Source organism: Pseudophryne corroboree, chromosome 9, assembly GCF_028390025.1.
Source record: "Pseudophryne corroboree isolate aPseCor3 chromosome 9, aPseCor3.hap2, whole genome shotgun sequence".
In the NCBI taxonomy this organism is placed as follows: domain Eukaryota; kingdom Metazoa; phylum Chordata; class Amphibia; order Anura; family Myobatrachidae; genus Pseudophryne; species Pseudophryne corroboree.
The window spans coordinates 425,229,862-425,248,919 of record NC_086452.1 but is presented as its reverse complement, the minus strand read 5'-3'; the positions used below and the strand labels follow the sequence as shown (position 1 = coordinate 425,248,919).

General features: G+C 44.2%; 1 protein-coding gene across 1 annotated transcript in view; it reads left to right on the top strand.

The window, feature by feature from the left end:
- Positions 1–18,521, top strand: part of IL17RE (interleukin 17 receptor E) — an 86,029-nt gene extending 67,508 nt beyond the window's left edge. Inside the window, exons 13-15 of the mRNA XM_063941550.1 lie at positions 8,743–8,797; positions 9,452–9,559; positions 11,901–18,521. Coding sequence (XP_063797620.1) covers positions 8,743–8,797; positions 9,452–9,559; positions 11,901–12,535 — 798 coding nt within the window. The 3' untranslated portion in view covers positions 12,536–18,521. The remainder of the gene's footprint in view (positions 1–8,742; positions 8,798–9,451; positions 9,560–11,900) is intronic.
- Positions 18,522–19,058: the final 537 nt, after the last annotated feature.

Here is a 19,058-nt window from a genome sequence, read left to right as displayed (position 1 = left end):
CGCTCGGGTTAACCGAGCAAGGCGGGAAGATCCGAGTCGCTCGGACCCGTGAAAAAAAACATGAAGTTCGTGCGGGTTCGGATTCAGAGAAACCGAACCCGCTCATCTCTAGTTTAGACCCTGTTTTGGTTCTATAAAGTGAACTTATCACATATATTAGCCCATATTCTAAAGATTTATTTTCAAAGTCCTCCTCATGTTATCTAATTTACTGTGGGATTTACATTCTTTAAGAAACAAAAACAATATAGGAACATGAATTAAAGTCCCAACCCCAAAAAATGAGAGACTACTAATGTTCCCTACTTTGAGGAAGTCATTTTTACTCTGAGAACACAGTGGAATTTTAAAGTAGGTAACAGCTAGCTATGATATGGTTTAATCCTATGCTTTTAATGGAACATCGCTGCACTGTACCAGAGAAAAGCATTTCTCTAGGCACACTATGACCAATGTGAAAAGTAGAGATGAGCGCCTGAAATTTTTCGGGTTTTGTGTTTTGGTTTTGGGTTCGGTTCCGCGGCCGTGTTTTGGGTTCGAACGCGTTTTGGCAAAACCTCACCGAATTATTTTTGTCGGATTCGGGTGTGTTTTGGATTCGGGTGTTTTTTTACAAAAACACTAAAAAACAGCTTAAATCATAGAATTTGGGGGTCATTTTGATCCCAAAGTATTATTAACCTCAAAAACCATAATTTACACTCATTTTCAGTCTATTCTGAATACCTCACACCTCACAATATTATTTTTAGTCCTAAAATTTGCACCGAGGTCGCTGTGTGAGTAAGATAAGCGACCCTAGTGGCCGACACAAACACCGGGCCCATCTAGGAGTGGCACTGCAGTGTCACGCAGGATGTCCCTTCCAAAAAACCCTCCCCAAACAGCACATGACGCAAAGAAAAAAAGAGGCGCAATGAGGTAGCTGTGTGAGTAAGATTAGCGACCCTAGTGGCCGACACAAACACCGGGCCCATCTAGGAGTGGCACTGCAGTGTCACGCAGGATGGCCCTTCCAAAAAACCCTCCCCAAACAGCACATGACGCAAAGAAAAAAAGAGGCGCAATGAGGTAGCTGACTGTGTGAGTAAGATTAGCGACCCTAGTGGCCGACACAAACACCGGGCACATCTAGGAGTGGCACTGCAGTGTCACGCAGGATGTCCCTTCCAAAAAACCCTCCCCAAACAGCACATGACGCAAAGAAAAAAAGAGGCGCAATGAGGTAGCTGTGTGAGTAAGATTAGCGACCCTAGTGGCCGACACAAACACCGGGCCCATCTAGGAGTGGCACTGCAGTGTCACGCAGGATGTCCCTTCCAAAAAACCCTCCCCAATCAGCACATGATGCAAAGAAAAAGAAAAGAAAAAAGAGGTGCAAGATGGAATTATCCTTGGGCCCTCCCACCCACCCTTATGTTGTATAAACAAAACAGGACATGCACACTTTAACCAACCCATCATTTCAGTGACAGGGTCTGCCACACGACTGTGACTGATATGACGGGTTGGTTTGGACCCCCCCCAAAAAAGAAGCAATTAATCTCTCCTTGCACAAACTGGCTCTACAGAGGCAAGATGTCCACCTCATCTTCACCCTCCGATATATCACCGTGTACATCCCCCTCCTCACAGATTATCAATTCGTCCCCACTGGAATCCACCATCTCAGCTCCCTGTGTACTTTGTGGAGGCAATTGCTGCTGGTCAATGTCTCCGCGGAGGAATTGATTATAATTCATTTTAATGAACATCATCTTCTCCACATTTTCTGGATGTAACCTCGTACGCCGATTGCTGACAAGGTGAGCGGCGGCACTAAACACTCTTTCGGAGTACACACTTGTGGGAGGGCAACTTAGGTAGAATAAAGCCAGTTTGTGCAAGGGCCTCCAAATTGCCTCTTTTTCCTGCCAGTATAAGTACGGACTGTGTGACGTGCCTACTTGGATGCGGTCACTCATATAATCCTCCACCATTCTATCAATGTTGAGAGAATCATATGCAGTGACAGTAGACGACATGTCCGTAATCGTTGTCAGGTCCTTCAGTCCGGACCAGATGTCAGCATCAGCAGTCGCTCCAGACTGCCCTGCATCACCGCCAGCGGGTGGGCTCGGAATTCTGAGCCTTTTCCTCGCACCCCCAGTTGCGGGAGAATATGAAGGAGGAGATGTTGACAGGTCGCGTTCCGCTTGACTTGACAATTTTGTCACCAGCAGGTCTTTCAACCCCAGCAGACCTGTGTCTGCCGGAAAGAGAGATCCAAGGTAGGCTTTAAATCTAGGATCGAGCACGGTGGCCAAAATGTAGTGCTCTGATTTCAACAGATTGACCACCCGTGAATCCTTGTTAAGCGAATTAAGGGCTGCATCCACAAGTCCCACATGCCTAGCGGAATCGCTCCGTGTTAGCTCCTTCTTCAATGCCTCCAGCTTCTTCTGCAAAAGCCTGATGAGGGGAATGACCTGACTCAGGCTGGCAGTGTCTGAACTGACTTCACGTGTGGCAAGTTCAAAGGGCATCAGAACCTTGCACAACGTTGAAATCATTCTCCACTGCACTTGAGACAGGTGCATTCCATCTCCTATATCGTGCTCAATTGTATAGGCTTGAATGGCCTTTTGCTGCTCCTCCAACCTCTGAAGCATATAGAGGGTTGAATTCCACCTCGTTACCACTTCTTGCTTCAGATGATGGCAGGGCAGGTTCAGTAGTTTTTGGTGGTGCTCCAGTCTTCTGTACGTGGTGCCTGTACGCCGAAAGTGTCCCGCAATTTTTCTGGCCACCGACAGCATCTCTTGCACGCCCCTGTCGTTTTTTAAAAAATTCTGCACCACCAAATTCAAGGTATGTGCAAAACATGGGACGTGCTGGAATTTGCCCATATTTAATGCACACACAATATTGCTGGCGTTGTCCGATGCCACAAATCCACAGGAGAGTCCAATTGGGGTAAGCCATTCCGCGATGATCTTCCTCAGTTGCCGTAAGAGGTTTTCAGCTGTGTGCGTATTCTGGAAAGCGGTGATACAAAGCGTAGCCTGCCTAGGAAAGAGTTGGCGTTTGCGAGATGCTGCTACTGGTGCCGCCGCTGCTGTTCTTGCGGCGGGAGTCCATACATCTACCCAGTGGGCTGTCACAGTCATATAGTCCTGACCCTGCCCTGCTCCACTTGTCCACATGTCCGTGGTTAAGTGGACATTGGGTACAACTGCATTTTTTAGGACACTGGTGAGTCTTTTTCTGACGTCCGTGTACATTCTCGGTATCGCCTGCCTAGAGAAGTGGAACCTAGATGGTATTTGGTAACGGGGGCACACTGCCTCAATAAATTGTCTAGTTCCCTGTGAACTAACGGCGGATACCGGACGCACGTCTAACACCAACATAGTTGTCAAGGACTCAGTTATCCGCTTTGCAGTAGGATGACTGCTGTGATATTTCATCTTCCTCGCAAAGGACTGTTGAACAGTCAATTGCTTACTGGAAGTAGTACAAGTGGGCTTACGACTTCCCCTCTGGGATGACCATCGACTCCCAGCGGCAACAACAGCAGCGCCAGCAGCAGTAGGCGTTACACGCAAGGATGCATCGGAGGAATCCCAGGCAGGAGAGGACTCGTCAGACTTGCCAGTGACATGGCCTGCAGGACTATTGGCATTCCTGGGGAAGGAGGAAATTGACACTGAGGGAGTTGGTGGGGTGGTTTGCGTGAGCTTGGTTACAAGAGGAAGGGATTTACTGGTCAGTGGACTGCTTCCGCTGTCACCCAAAGTTTTTGAACTTGTCACTGACTTATTATGAATGCGCTGCAGGTGACGTATAAGGGAGGATGTTCCGAGGTGGTTAACGTCCTTACCCCTACTTATTACAGCTTGACAAAGGGAACACACGGCTTGACACCTGTTGTCCGCATTTCTGGTGAAATACCTCCACACCGAAGAGCTGATTTTTTTGGTATTTTCACCTGGCATGTCAACGGCCATATTCCTCCCACGGACAACAGGTGTCTCCCCGGGTGCCTGACTTAAACAAACCACCTCACCATCAGAATCCTTCTGGTCAATTTCCTCCCCAGCGCCAGCAACACCCATATCCTCCTCATCCTGGTGTACTTCAACACTGACATCTTCAATCTGACTATCAGGAACTGGACTGCGGGTGCTCCTTCCAGCACTTGCAGGGGGCATGCAAATAGTGGAAGGCGCATGCTCTTCACGTCCAGTGTTGGGAAGGTCAGGCATCGCAACCGACACAATTGGACTCTCCTTGTGGATTTGGGATTTCAAAGAACGCACAGTTCTTTGCGGTGCTTTTGCCAGCTTGAGTCTTTTCAGTTTTCTAGCGAGAGGCTGAGTGCTTCCATCCTCATGTGAAGCTGAACCACTAGCCATGAACATAGGCCAGGGCCTCAGCCGTTCCTTGCCACTCCGTGTGGTAAATGGCATATTGGCAAGTTTACGCTTCTCCTCCGACAATTTTATTTTAGGTTTTGGAGTCCTTTTTTTTCTGATATTTGGTGTTTTGGATTTGACATGCTCTGTACTATGACATTGGGCATCGGCCTTGGCAGACGACGTTGCTGGCATTTCATCGTCTCGGCCATGACTAGTGGCAGCAGCTTCAGCACGAGGTGGAAGTGGATCTTGATCTTTCCCTAATTTTGGAACCTCAACTTTTTTGTTCTCCATATTTTATAGGCAGAACTAAAAGGCACCTCAGGTAAACAATGGAGATGGATGGATTGGATACTAGTATACAATTATGGACGGACTGCCACGGTTAGGTGGTATAAAAAAACCACGGTTAGGTGGTATATATTGTAATACAATTATGGATGGACGGACTGCCTGCCGAGTGCCGACACAGAGGTAGCCACAGCCGTGAACTACCGCACTGTACACTGGTTGATAAAGAGATAGTAGTATACTCGTAACAACTAGTATGACTGACTATGACGGTATAAAGAATGAAAAAAAAACCACGGTTAGGTGGTATATATTGTAATACAATTATGGATGGACGGACTGCCTGCCGAGTTCCGACACAGAGGTAGCCACAGCCGTGAACTACCGCACTGTACACTGGTTGATAAAGAGATAGTAGTATACTCGTAACAACTAGTATGACTGACTATGACGGTATAAAGAATGAAAAAAAAACCACGGTTAGGTGGTATATATTATAATACAATTATGGATGGACGGACTGCCTGCCGACTGCCGACACAGAGGTAGCCACAGCCGTGAACTACCGCACTGTACACTGGTTGATAAAGAGATAGTAGTATACTCGTAACAACTAGTATGACTGACTATGACGGTATAAAGAATGAAAAAAAAACCACGGTTAGGTGGTATATATTATAATACAATTATGGATGGACGGACTGCCTGCCGACTGCCGACACAGAGGTAGCCACAGCCGTGAACTACCGCACTGTACACTGGTTGATAAAGAGATAGTAGTATACTCGTAACAACTAGTATGACACTATGACGGTATAAAGAATGAAAAAAAAACCACGGTTAGGTGGTATATATTATAATAATACAATTATGGATGGACGGACTGCCTGCCGAGTTCCGACACAGAGGTAGCCACAGCCGTGAACTACCGCACTGTACACTGGTTGATAAAGAGATAGTAGTATACTCGTAACAACTAGTATGACTGACTATGACGGTATAAAGAATGAAAAAAAAACCACGGTTAGGTGGTATATATTGTAATACAATTATGGATGGACGGACTGCCTGCCGAGTTCCGACACAGAGGTAGCCACAGCCGTGAACTACCGCACTGTACACTGGTTGATAAAGAGATAGTAGTATACTCGTAACAACTAGTATGACTGACTATGACGGTATAAAGAATGAAAAAAAAACCACGGTTAGGTGGTATATATTATAATAATACAATTATGGATGGACGGACTGCCTGCCGACTGCCGACACAGAGGTAGCCACAGCCGTGAACTACCGCACTGTACACTGGTTGATAAAGAGATAGTAGTATACTCGTAACAACTAGTATGACACTATGACGGTATAAAGAATGAAAAAAAAACCACGGTTAGGTGGTATATATTATAATAATACAATTATGGATGGACGGACTGCCTGCCGAGTTCCGACACAGAGGTAGCCACAGCCGTGAACTACCGCACTGTACACTGGTTGATAAAGAGATAGTAGTATACTCGTAACAACTAGTATGACTGACTATGACGGTATAAAGAATGAAAAAAAAAACACGGTTAGGTGGTATATATTATAATACAATTATGGATGGACGGACTGCCTGCCGACTGCCGACACAGAGGTAGCCACAGCCGTGAACTACCGCACTGTACACTGGTTGATAAAGAGATAGTAGTATACTCGTAACAACTAGTATGACACTATGACGGTATAAAGAATGAAAAAAAAACCACGGTTAGGTGGTATATATTATAATACAATTATGGATGGACGGACTGCCTGCCGACTGCCGACACAGAGGTAGCCACAGCCGTGAACTACCGCACTGTACACTGGTTGATAAAGAGATAGTAGTATACTCGTAACAACTAGTATGACACTATGACGGTATAAAGAATGAAAAAAAAACCACGGTTAGGTGGTATATATTATAATACAATTATGGATGGACGGACTGCCTGCCGAGTGCCGACACAGAGGTAGCCACAGCCGTGAACTACCGCACTGTACACTGGTTGATAAAGAGATAGTAGTATACTCGTAACAACTAGTATGACTGACTATGACGGTATAAAGAATGAAAAAAAAACCACGGTTAGGTGGTATATATTATAATACAATTATGGATGGACGGACTGCCTGCCGACTGCCGACACAGAGGTAGCCACAGCCGTGAACTACCGCACTGTACACTGGTTGATAAAGAGATAGTAGTATACTCGTAACAACTAGTATGACTGACTATGACGGTATAAAGAATGAAAAAAAAACCACGGTTAGGTGGTATATATTATAATACAATTATGGATGGACGGACTGCCTGCCGACTGCCGACACAGAGGTAGCCACAGCCGTGAACTACCGCACTGTACACTGGTTGATAAAGAGATAGTAGTATACTCGTAACAACTAGTATGACACTATGACGGTATAAAGAATGAAAAAAAAACCACGGTTAGGTGGTATATATTATAATACAATTATGGATGGACGGACTGCCTGCCGACTGCCGACACAGAGGTAGCCACAGCCGTGAACTACCGCACTGTACACTGGTTGATAAAGAGATAGTAGTATACTCGTAACAACTAGTATGACACTATGACGGTATAAAGAATGAAAAAAAAACCACGGTTAGGTGGTATATATTATAATAATACAATTATGGATGGACGGACTGCCTGCCGACTGCCGACACAGAGGTAGCCACAGCCGTGAACTACCGCACTGTACACTGGTTGATAAAGAGATAGTAGTATACTCGTAACAACTAGTATGACTATGACGACGGTATAAAGAAAGAAAAAAAAATACCACGGTTAGGTGGTATATAATTATACAATTATGGATGGACGGACTGCCTGCCGAGTGCCGACTGCCGACACAGAGGTAGCCACAGCCGTGAACTACCGCACTGTACTGTGTCTGCTGCTAATATAGACTGGTTGATAAAGAGATAGTATACAACAATATACTACTATACTGGTGGTCAGGCACTGGTCACCACTAGTCACACTGGCAGTGGCACTCCTGCAGCAAAAGTGTGCACTGTTTAATTTTAAATTAATATAATATTATGTACTCCTGGCTCCTGCTATAACAACCTGCAGTGCTCCCCAGTCTCCCCCACAATTATTATAAGCTTTTATACATTGATGTGCAGCACACTGGGCTGAGCTGAGTGCACACAGACTGAGTCACACTGTGTGACTGCTGTGTATCGTTTTTTTCAGGCAGAGAACGGATATAGCAGAGAACGGATATATTAAATAAAAGTTAACTTAACAACAACTGCACTGGTCACTGTGGTAAACTCTGTCTGCACAATCTCTCTCTCTCTCTCTCTCTTCTAATCTATTCTAATGGAGAGGACGCCAGCCACGTCCTCTCCCTATCAATCTCAATGCACGTGTGAAAATGGCGGCGACGCGCGGCTCCTTATATAGAATCCGAGTCTCGCGAGAATCCGACAGCGTCATGATGACGTTCGGGCGCGCTCGGGTTAACCGAGCAAGGCGGGAAGATCCGAGTCGCTCGGACCCGTGAAAAAAAAAGTGAAGTTCGTGCGGGTTCGGATTCAAAGAAACCGAACCCGCTCATCTCTAGTGAAAAGTAGCTTTGATAAGACACAAAATTACCATGTATTGTAAGGATGGTTCTAATCGCAAGCCCTGTCCATAAGTCTGCTAAAAATAGGTAACATAGCAAGGAAATAGCTTGCTTGTGATTGGTGGATGAGCTCCCTTTGATGTGTGAGAGGAGACTGTACTACATGACACGCTTACAATTGCTCAGACAGATGCAGGGCTGGAAGTATAGTTCTTTTAGGGGGTGACGCATCTTTGGGGCAGTGAGAACCTCCATCTCACTGCAAATGGAAAGATGCGCTGCGGAATATGTGTGCGCTATATGAATAACTGGTAACAATGAATTTAGATTATTTATTTTTTTGTGAAGTGCCTTGTCTTATTGTGTAAGCTTTAACATTATGCTACCATTCCCTTTCCACTTATCCATCTCCGATATGTCCTTGCAGGTGTGGCGTTCTGATGTCCGATATGCACATAAATATCTCATCTGCTCATTTGACTGTAAGTGCGAGAACTTCTGCTTCTGTCATCTATTGTACAGTACCTACCTGAGCTGTCTGTCTGTTCATATCACATTTATACATTTATGAACATTTATACCACAACTTCACCCAGTTTCGTGGTATTCCACAGTGGAAAAGTGTAATTGGTTTATAGCAGGGGTATCGAATATGAGATCGATTAACTACTGTGGAGACAGGTAATGCATACCATGGAAGGTGCCTCATCAAACAATGTTACAAAAGTGAGGATGCCAAGTTACAAAATTGCCAAAAGGTGCAGAAAATGTTGGCATCTTCAGTAGCACCAGTGGGCATGAGGGGAAGGGGCTTCATGAGGAAGTAAACAACCATTTCAGTAGAGGCCTTCCTTAAGCTGCAACAATATGTAAAGTGTAAACATTCCTAGAGGACTATGACTGGAAGCCTTGGCCTGGTCATTAGAGTGTTGATGTCAACTGATCCATCAGTGACACAAGGCTGGCTCACTAGAGTACCTTCCAGTAGTACCTACCCCAGCAAAGTTGGCAGCCATTTTTAAATTGTATATGGAATGACTTTGTTCATCACAAATGTCTATAATATAATATGTAGAGTTCTGCTGGAATTTTCCTTTTTTTAATCTATTTTCCTATCTGTTCTCTGCTTTTTGTAGTTTCCCACAAACATCTGGGCCTTGTTGTTCTCGCTACTGTAGTGGTGGTCTTCATGTTGATATTACTCCTTTTCCTGAGCTATCAGAGGATATGGAAGATATTCACAGGTGAGAACTTGCCTCTCCCAGCGTATGACCTTTCATTGCCGCTCTTTGTAGAGGAGGAATCTACAGTAACTCACAAAGAATTGTGTTACCGTGCAGACTGTTTATAGCTCAATCTGTATTTCTGAGTTTAGTTTATTGCTTTAGAGCCCTTTAATGGTGTGCTTTAGAACATCTTAGTGTTTGCAGACAATAATTAACTATCTTTTACAGACGTTCCATACCCTACAGTGTATTATTGCAGTTCTAATTGCTTAGTTTAAAAATTACTGGCAACTCAGTAAGTAGTTAGCTGGACTGTAAAATGTTACGGGAACTGGAAGCAGGTTTCAGGGGCAACAAAATCTCAGTAATGCTCCCCTATTAGATGATTGTCACTGATAACTACCACAAGACCCGGGACAGAAAGCTAATTACAGATAACGGCTGGAGGGGTCAGGGACTCAGGGTCGACAACAAAAAGGTCGACACACCTTAGGTCGACGCCAGTTGGTCGACACACCTTAGGTCGACATGGACAAAAGGTCGACATGGACAAAAGGTCGACATGAGTTTTTAATGGTTTTTTGGTGTCGTTTTCATCGTAGAGTGACCGGGAACCCCAATTAGTGCACCGCGACCCCTCGCATGGCTCGCTTCGCTCGCCATGCTTTGGGCATGGTGCCTTCGCTCCGCTGCCGCTTCGCTCGGCACACTTTACCGTTCCAATCGTAGTCCACGTGGATCGTTAAGTATGAAAAGGTTCGAAAAAATAAAAAAAATAAAAAAATTTCATGTCGACCTTTTTCCATGTCGACCTTGTTCCTGTCGACCTTTTGTCCATGTCGACCTTTTGTCCATGGCGGCCTAATGTGTGTCGACCTTTTTGTTGTCGACCTGGAGTCCGGATACCTCTGTCCCATAGGGCCTCTTTTATCTAAATACAGAACCTGATTGGTTTGGATGTGATCCTGTCCATCACTTAAACCACCCAGATAAGGGAGGGGCATAATTAATCAGCACCGTTGAACCCAAAAGTGAGCTATCACATTTGTTTTTGTTGACTCGTGTGTACCGACAAGCAAAATAGAATTGACATTCCAGTTCTTTTTCATTAATGTTAAAAATGAGATTTAGTATGGAAAACAATATGTTGATTAGAATTATTGTATCCTGTTGAAAAAATAGTTGAAGTATTATGGAGGACAAGTATGTCGTCATGTAATAAGATTTATACATTAAGGGTTTTGACAGAGGAGTATCTAATCTTGTTTACCATATCAACCAATCAGCTTGTAGCTATCGTTTTATAGAATGTACTTGATAAATGATCACTAGAAGCAAACTGACTGCAGTGGGGAACTTCTTCACTTGTCCATTTAATAAGATTTGATACATCTCCCCCTTGGAGAATTTTTGGCTAAGTCTATTAGCAAGATGCTTATACTAGCCACACAAACTGCTATATGGACCCCACTGATCTGGTATTGCCACCAATTTGTGCCCCAATTGACAACCAATTACTTTTTGAATGATAAAATCAGATTATTATCTAACAAGTTTGAAAATGTAGTCAGTCAATGACAGGGTTAGACTGGCCCACAGCGGTACTGGAGAAAACCCAGTAGGCCCAACTTCCTCAGGGTCCCAACCTCTCCTCTACTGTCAGGTTCCAGATATAATGTATTGTACATTGTTACTTAGACGGTCTGTTTTCTGGTAGAGCAGGAACATGGCTGAAGATGGGTAGTTGGTTTGTTTCTATAGGAACTACCCACCTGCCAATCAAATTTAGCAGTTGAGGTAACATATATATATATATTTGGGCCCAGGCACTGTAGTAATCATATTGTCTGCAGGATGTCGTTTGTACTGGCTGACCAAGCCGCTATGGTGGCTGGCCACCCCCCTAAAGCATGGACCCTTACCGATGTATTCCCCTGCTTGGGCCCTTCAGCCCTTCATGGCCCATTCCAATACTGACCATTGGTCACAATTGTCTATTAAGGGAGCCATTGGCCAACCAAAATGTCTGAGTTCCCTGGTAAATCATTTGTCAATCTAAGGTTCTAATTAAAATTTAGCCAAAGATCAAGTCTATTGGGCAAAAATGCTCGATGAGTGACTAACTCCACCCCTTTCTAGTTATTTATTTTCAGAATATTGATACAATATGTTCTGTAGTAGGTGGGGTTATCAGCAAAAGAAGTTCTAATAAAGTGAGTGAAGTCCCGTATGTTGCCATTCTAGAAGGGACCGACTGCAACAGAAGCAGGGTTGATGTGGTGCCACAGTTTTTTTAGATGTCTCTAAGCAAAAGCCTTTTCATTTTATATTGTATAATATTTGCTTTTTCTCTGCCTAGCTCCCCTTTGGAGGAGGACCATCCTGCTGGTATATTCCCCAGATTCTGCAGAGTATAGGAATCTCATCTGTGTCTTTGCTGACTTGTTGCAAAGCATTCTGGGTTGCGAGGTCATCTTGGACCTATGGGATATGAACACCATTAGTCAGATTGGGATGTTGCCATGGTTTTACCAAAAGAGGGAGCTGGTGACTCAAAGAAAAGGTAAAGTGATGATTGTGTGGAGTAAGCGGAGCAAGACAATGTATGAACAGTGGAGAAGCCGCAAACTGAATAGTATGGGCTGGAAAGACTCAAATAATCTGTTTGGTGCCGCCATGTCCTGTCTGCAGAAGGACTTTGAAGTAGTCAAGGAAAACGAACATTTACAGGAATATACAATGGTTTACTTCGAAGGCCTTTGCAATAAAAAGGATATCCCCAAAAGCCTCAGGAAGATCTCCCGATATCGCCTATTTAAGGACCTCTACAGACTGGTCAGCAAACTGCAGGACACTACTTGCCTATCCCCTCCTTGCCTGATAAAGGCAGTTGCCAAATACCTCATAAAAAAGCTTATAAGCTCGGAAAAAAGCCAAGGTTTAAAGAAAAACATAGAGCTTTGCAAGCAGAAGCTCCTTGAAGAGGTCACATAATGGTGAAAGTGGAGAGGACCAGTGGCTGGCAAATTTTCCTGGTCTAAAGACAGGGCAGATCCTAATTATGGGGCTACGTTATGTCCTTTCTGCAAAGGTTGCGACATATGTGTGAGTGTCTTCAAGTGAACTTCACCCAAAAACATGAAACCATTGAAAACTGGATTTAACATCCTTAAGTGAAAAACAAGATGTATCCAGGAGGATCTTCAGGTGTCATTGAATTATTCTGTAATAATGGATGTTTATTGCAACATTTTGTATTCAATGGAGATTGTATTAAGAAGACTGAAAGGTCTACATCAGGAGAAGGCAACATTGTTCACTATGCCAGTCCAGGAACATTCCAAGTACAATTTTTTTGTAAGTTCCACGAGTATTTGAGGCACAGAGTCCCCCTTCATGACCAGAGCGGTGTCAAGCTGGACATATTTCCTAAATGTGCTTACATTCAGATCAAAGTCCTGACTAAGCAGGTCAGTAACCCAAAATTTGGGGACTGCACCTACAGAATCAGGAAAGTTAGCTGAGTACATTATAAAAACAGTCCAAGTAGTTAGTAAGTAAAGTAGTATTATAACTGATTACTACTTTCTTAAATATCTACTGTACCCAGAGCCGTCTTAACAGCAGTGTAGGACCCTGAGCAGAGCAATGTACTGGGGCCACTAACCATTCTCCAGCGGTAGGGGAGGGGGGTGCTATCAGCGGCAGCTTTGATGACCTGCGGGCGGTAGGGGGTATTCTATCTTCCGCTCAGCATGTAGGACCTGGAGCAGTAATTTCTGCTAATTACTCCTTAACTGCACAGATGGGGCAGGAGGAAGAATGCTAAACTTTAAAAGGGACATTGGGCTGAATGAAGGGGCCCTGGTACATGACTTCCAGGGTGGTAGGGGGTGTTTAACACGCAGGAGAGGGGTGGATAATGGAGTGGGCTTAATGTTGATAATTTTCTGGTGGGAGGGCAGCTTGCTTGACTGTAGATACCTCCAGGGACCAGCTGCTGCAGGGCTGATATTTCTGGTTCTGGGCATAGTAGAGACAAGCTTCCAGAATCAACCGAAAAAGGAGATTTGGAGTATACCCTCAGAAAAACTCTAAGTCAGACAGAGCCTGAGCTATTTGGCTGGGAAGAGCAATTAACAGGCCCATATGGGGACCACTGCTTTGAAGTCCGATATCTCTGGTTCCACAGGGCCGATTTTCAAAACCATGTTACCCCTGGAAAGAGGGGACTCTCAGCTATCAGCGTAGGGCCGTTATACTTCTGTGCCTCTTGGGCAAGTACCCATTGAGCCCGTATGAATAGACTGCCCTGACTGCACCCTCCAATTAGCTCAACCACTTTTAGTTAATCTATACCATTTGGTGTATGACATTACTTAAGCCAAGCCGTTGATATTCTCTCTGTATATGGAATGGGTCAAGACTCAAATACGGGTCGCATATTAGGGTTAGCCATCATTTAATATTATTCCCATTTTAAATCCCATAAACAGAACCATCAACAATTGATGGTTTTAAAAAGCCACCAATGTGAAAATATGTCCATAGGTCTCTTTATCAATGATTTATGTCATTTATAGCCCCTTCCTTATTTCACCAATTTCATTTTCACTCACTTTTGCCTATTTACATTATATGGAACTTTTTATGACCTAGCTGTGTGAAAAAATAAGTTTCAGTGTCTAAGCTTGGGAGATATAACAAAGCTGGTATTAGATGTCTAGGTGAATATGAAGGAAAGCACAAAGTTATGTTAAATTGGCGAAAACGCCAAAATTGCACCGTTCCACAGTCAGCAATTCCCGGAACATATGGACAATAAATTTATTCTGGGGACTCTGAAAGTGTAAATTTTATCAAAATATTGTATTTTTTATACCTATAGGAAATAATCACTGAATTTGTATCAATACATATGATTAAATATGTACATAGTGCTGATTTTCTGAGATTATTTTTATGCACATAGATGTTAAAAGTCAAGATATATGGCCCTCATTCCGAGTTGATCACTAGCTGCCGTTGTTCGCTGCGTAGCGATCATTTAAAAATGTTTTTTTAAATTACGCATGCGTATGGGGCGCAATGCGCACACGCGGCGTATGCGTACAAAGAGCATCGTTGTTTTGCACTGCTTCTAGCGACGATTCCATTCGCACAGCCGATCACAAGGAGATTGACAGGAAATGGGAGTTTATGGGTGTCAACTGACAGTTTTCTGGGTGTGTTCAGTAAAACGCAGGCGTGTCCAGGCGTTTGCATTGCGGGTATCTGACGTCAATTCCGGGACCTTCATCGCAGCAATCCTTGCAAGTAATAAGTAACTACAGGGCAGGTCTTGTTCTGCACAAAATGTTTTTATACCGCTCGGCTGCACAGGAGTTCGCACACTTGCAAAGCGAAAATACACTCCCCCGTGGGCGGCGACTATGCATTTGCATGGCTGGTAAAAGTAGCTAGCGAGCGATCAACTTGGAATTAGGGCATATATATATATATATATATATGAGCCACCGCACAGATTGGGAACGTTATAATCAAGAATTTTTCCTTGCAAAATCATATTCTCATCTGTGTGTATCTCTCCATTATTTATACCTGCCTGTGTCTGTGGGTAAAAGGATTAACATTGTTACATCAAGAATTTTTTGAATGTACTTAATGAATGATTAAAGGAAAACAAAGATTAAATCCATTATTATATATAAATGTATGAAGTTTCCCGTAATGTTAGCAAACAGCATATTCTGATAGTGTATGTACTCTTGTTATCTACTTACAGTATGCGAATGCGCCCATTCCCAGCCGCTGGGAGTTATGACCGAGTGCTCTTAGTTAAGTTTGATCAAACATGTATACATAGGCATGCGCACAGGGTGTGACTAAGGGATCTATTTACTAAACTTTGGAGAGACAGTGGACGGAGAGAAATTACCAGCCAATCAGCTCCTAACTGCCATGTTACAGGCTGCGTTTGAAAAAATGTCAGTTAGGAGCTGATTGGCTGGTACTTTATCTCCGTCCACTTTATCTCTCTCCAGGGCTTAGTAAATAGACCCTTAAATGATATATTCTTTGCACAAGTGGAAAGTCTGATGTGCCTCATCATCCTTAAGCATACCATACACTGAATGCTCATTGTGCAAACCAGCCAACCAAGCGACTAGTTTGAACGGTTATCGTTCAGTGTTGGGTTTTCAAACCAGTCCAATCCACCCGACCACTGGCCATTCAGATGCACTCTTTGGTTGATAATCGCATCTAATGATTGTGTAGTGCATGGAGGCCTCCAATTATTGGGCAGTCGCTCCTGCCCTTTTCCCTGTTGTCTGGTTGGCTGCAGCATATGGCCATCATGAACTTTATAGGGTGTACTGATCATTGGCAGCTATTATAAACCCTCCACTGTGTATAATTCCAAATGATTACAACTAATATGTCCTGTACCTTTTTTATTTAAGTAAATTGTTATTTTGATGTATATAAGCCCAATAAGAGACAAGTAAGAGATACAGTTGATGGAAGACTACGGACCAAATGTAAAAGCCAGCAACTCATGGGTGCAATTCTGGTGTGATAGTCACTTGCTTTAAAGTTTAAAGGCTGAACCCACCTGGTTTTGTTTTTAATTAATTGCCGCTTTAATTCTAGTGGCTATGGGTCTGATTCATGTTTTTAAGTAAAGCAAAGAAAGCAAGTAACTTTGTGTCTGGAACAAACCATGCTGCCATGCAAGGGGAGCAAATATATTTATATTTTTTCTGTGCAGGGTAAATATTGGCTGCTTTTGCATGTAGCAAGGGCTGGCCTGAGCAAATTTGTTTGGTAAGCGAATATAGATTTTTGTGCCACTCACTGTGCATATTGTGGATGGAGCTACAATGTGGCTGGGGCATCAATTGGTGTAAAAACGTGTCAATCTATCATAATATATGAAAGTATACAAATACAGACATATATATTAGGAGAGAAAACCCAAAGAGATAGATCCAGAGCCACAAAAAAACCTTGAAAAAGCCAGATCCACATAAACAGTGGCAAAACTTGCACCCACAGTTCTGTGTAGAATAGTAACTAGTTACTGCTCAGCAGAGGAGACTACTCTGGTGATGTGACATAGGGGCTCCCAGTAAGCAGGACCAGGCAGTTCTGGAGTCAGAAACCAGCAGTGGGAAGCAACCGCCAGCAGGTCGAGGATAGCGTAACAAGTCAACCCACCTCAAAATGGCCCTGATGGGGAAAGTCGGGTAGAGCAGAGCGGCCATTTCAAATGTGGGGGCGGCTTGCTAGCTAATCGGAGCTCATGGTCCGGCAGCCAATCAGGAGCCACCGCTGCCTAATTGGCTGCCTGTCCACGAGCTCAGATTGGCTTGCGGTCGGACCCACGTAATGGTCGGGCCGGTCCTGCATGTAGCCCACAAATGTTAGCTTTATTTTTACACTGCAATTTAGATTTCAATCTAGACACCCCACCCAAACCTAAACCTCTCTGCACATGTTACATGTGCTCCACCTGCAGTGCTACATGGTTTAGCCCATTTGCTTGCATTTTTGTTTTACTTACAAACATGAATCAGGCTCTGTCTTGTCTGCAAATTGCTGGCTTTTACATTTGGCCCTCTATGTTAATGCCACATTACCTGTTTAACTAATTACAGTTCTCAATGTCCTTGGAATTGAAACTAAACTGACAGTTGTACATATCACGTGATTAACACTCCAAGGTGTTACAAGCGCAAATGAAAACGCATTTGTCAAAAAAACAGAACAAACAGAAAAAAAACATCTGAAAAGCTATTCAGAACAAAAGTCTCTGGCATCCACAAAGGGCTAAATCTACTGTACAGAGCTTTCCAATGGAGGCGGTCAAGATCCCGCTGGACGGGATCCCGGCGGTTGAAATACCGACGCCGGAATCCCGACCAGCACAATCCCGACATATTCTCCCTCCATGGGTGTCCACGACACCCATAGAGGGAGAATATAATAGTGTGCCGAGTGTAGCGAGACACCGTGCCCACAGCGAGGCGAGCGAAGCGGGCCCGCAAGGGGCCGCGTTCCGCTCGCCACCCCTGTCGGGATTGTGTGGTCGGGATTCCGGCGTTGGTATTTCGACCGCCGGGACCCCGTCCAGTGGGATTTAATACTGATCCCCTTTTCAAAGCCACTGCAACAAAACTAGGTGTGTTTTACAGTATATTAAATAAGATCGTCCCTTTAAATCCAGTGACCTAAACTGCTGAAGATGTTTGAAAAGCGTCATATAGTAAAGTTAGCCAAACAGATATTTGAAAATCTCATAACGGCGCCGGATTACAGACAGCCGACATCCTGAAGATAAGTATGTGGGTACGGGTTAGGGCCCCCGGGGGTTGTGTGGGTACATGTTAGTCGTAGCCGACTCCCCCGGAGGGTTAGCCCTAGCCGCCACCGCGAGGGTTAGGGTAGGGGACAGGGGGGTGCAAATACTATTACCTCCGATGTCGGGATCTTCAATGTTGGGATGCCACAGTTGGTCATGTGACTGCCGGCATCCCAACCGGCGTGATGTAGTATGTATTCCATATATACATATGTTGCTACTTGGCACCATATCAGGTTCCAGGTAGAAATACAGTTTTTGTAGAATATTTTCATACTGTGTCATTCTGCAACAAAAATTAAAGTTTAATTTTATTATGTCAAAATCCTTCCTACCTATCACAGTATGCTGTGCAGAAAACACCTTAACCCAGTGGTTCCCAAACTGTGTGCCGTGGCACCCTGGGGTGCCTTGGGACACTTGCAGGGGTGCCTCGGGTTGGTGGTCCAGAACCAATTCAAATTCTGCATGGTGAATGTAAAAAGCAAAACCAGTGTTAATGGCTGCCAATCATAAAATATATTGACAATCAGAAGCAAATCTTGTCCTTCACCACATAAGCTACCCTAAAGGCCAGTACTCACTGGCCGATGTCAGAGAGATGTGTGCTGAGCGAACCGCTCAGCACACATCTCTCCCGGCGCTCAGCACAGCGCGATCTGTGCTGAGCGTGCGGGGGGAGACGGGGGGGCCGCTCACTTCACCCAGCGGGTGAAGTGAGCGACCCGCTAGATTGGCCTGCTTGCAGGCCAATCTAGCAGCAGCGATAGCGATGCGCGGGGCTGCGCATCGCTATCGCTGAGGGGGCTACACACGGAGCGATCGTGCTTAAAATCTAAGCAATCTAGTCAGATTGCTTAGATTTTAAGCAGCGATCGCTCCGTGAGTACCCCCCTTAAGGATGACATATAAAGACAATTTACTTAATTTAATATTTCTTTCTACATTTTTCAATATGAAACTATTTGCTTAGGGGTGCCGTGAAAAAAAAATCTGATACTCTAGGGTGCCATGATTCAAAAAAGTTTGGGAACCACTGCCTTAACCTGTTCCGCTGGGTTTCGTATTATTCCAGGTGAAAGAGACGACCTGTTCAATGGATTCCAACACCATACTGTGCAAAGGATCCCATTGTTTTCTAATCCATCCTGT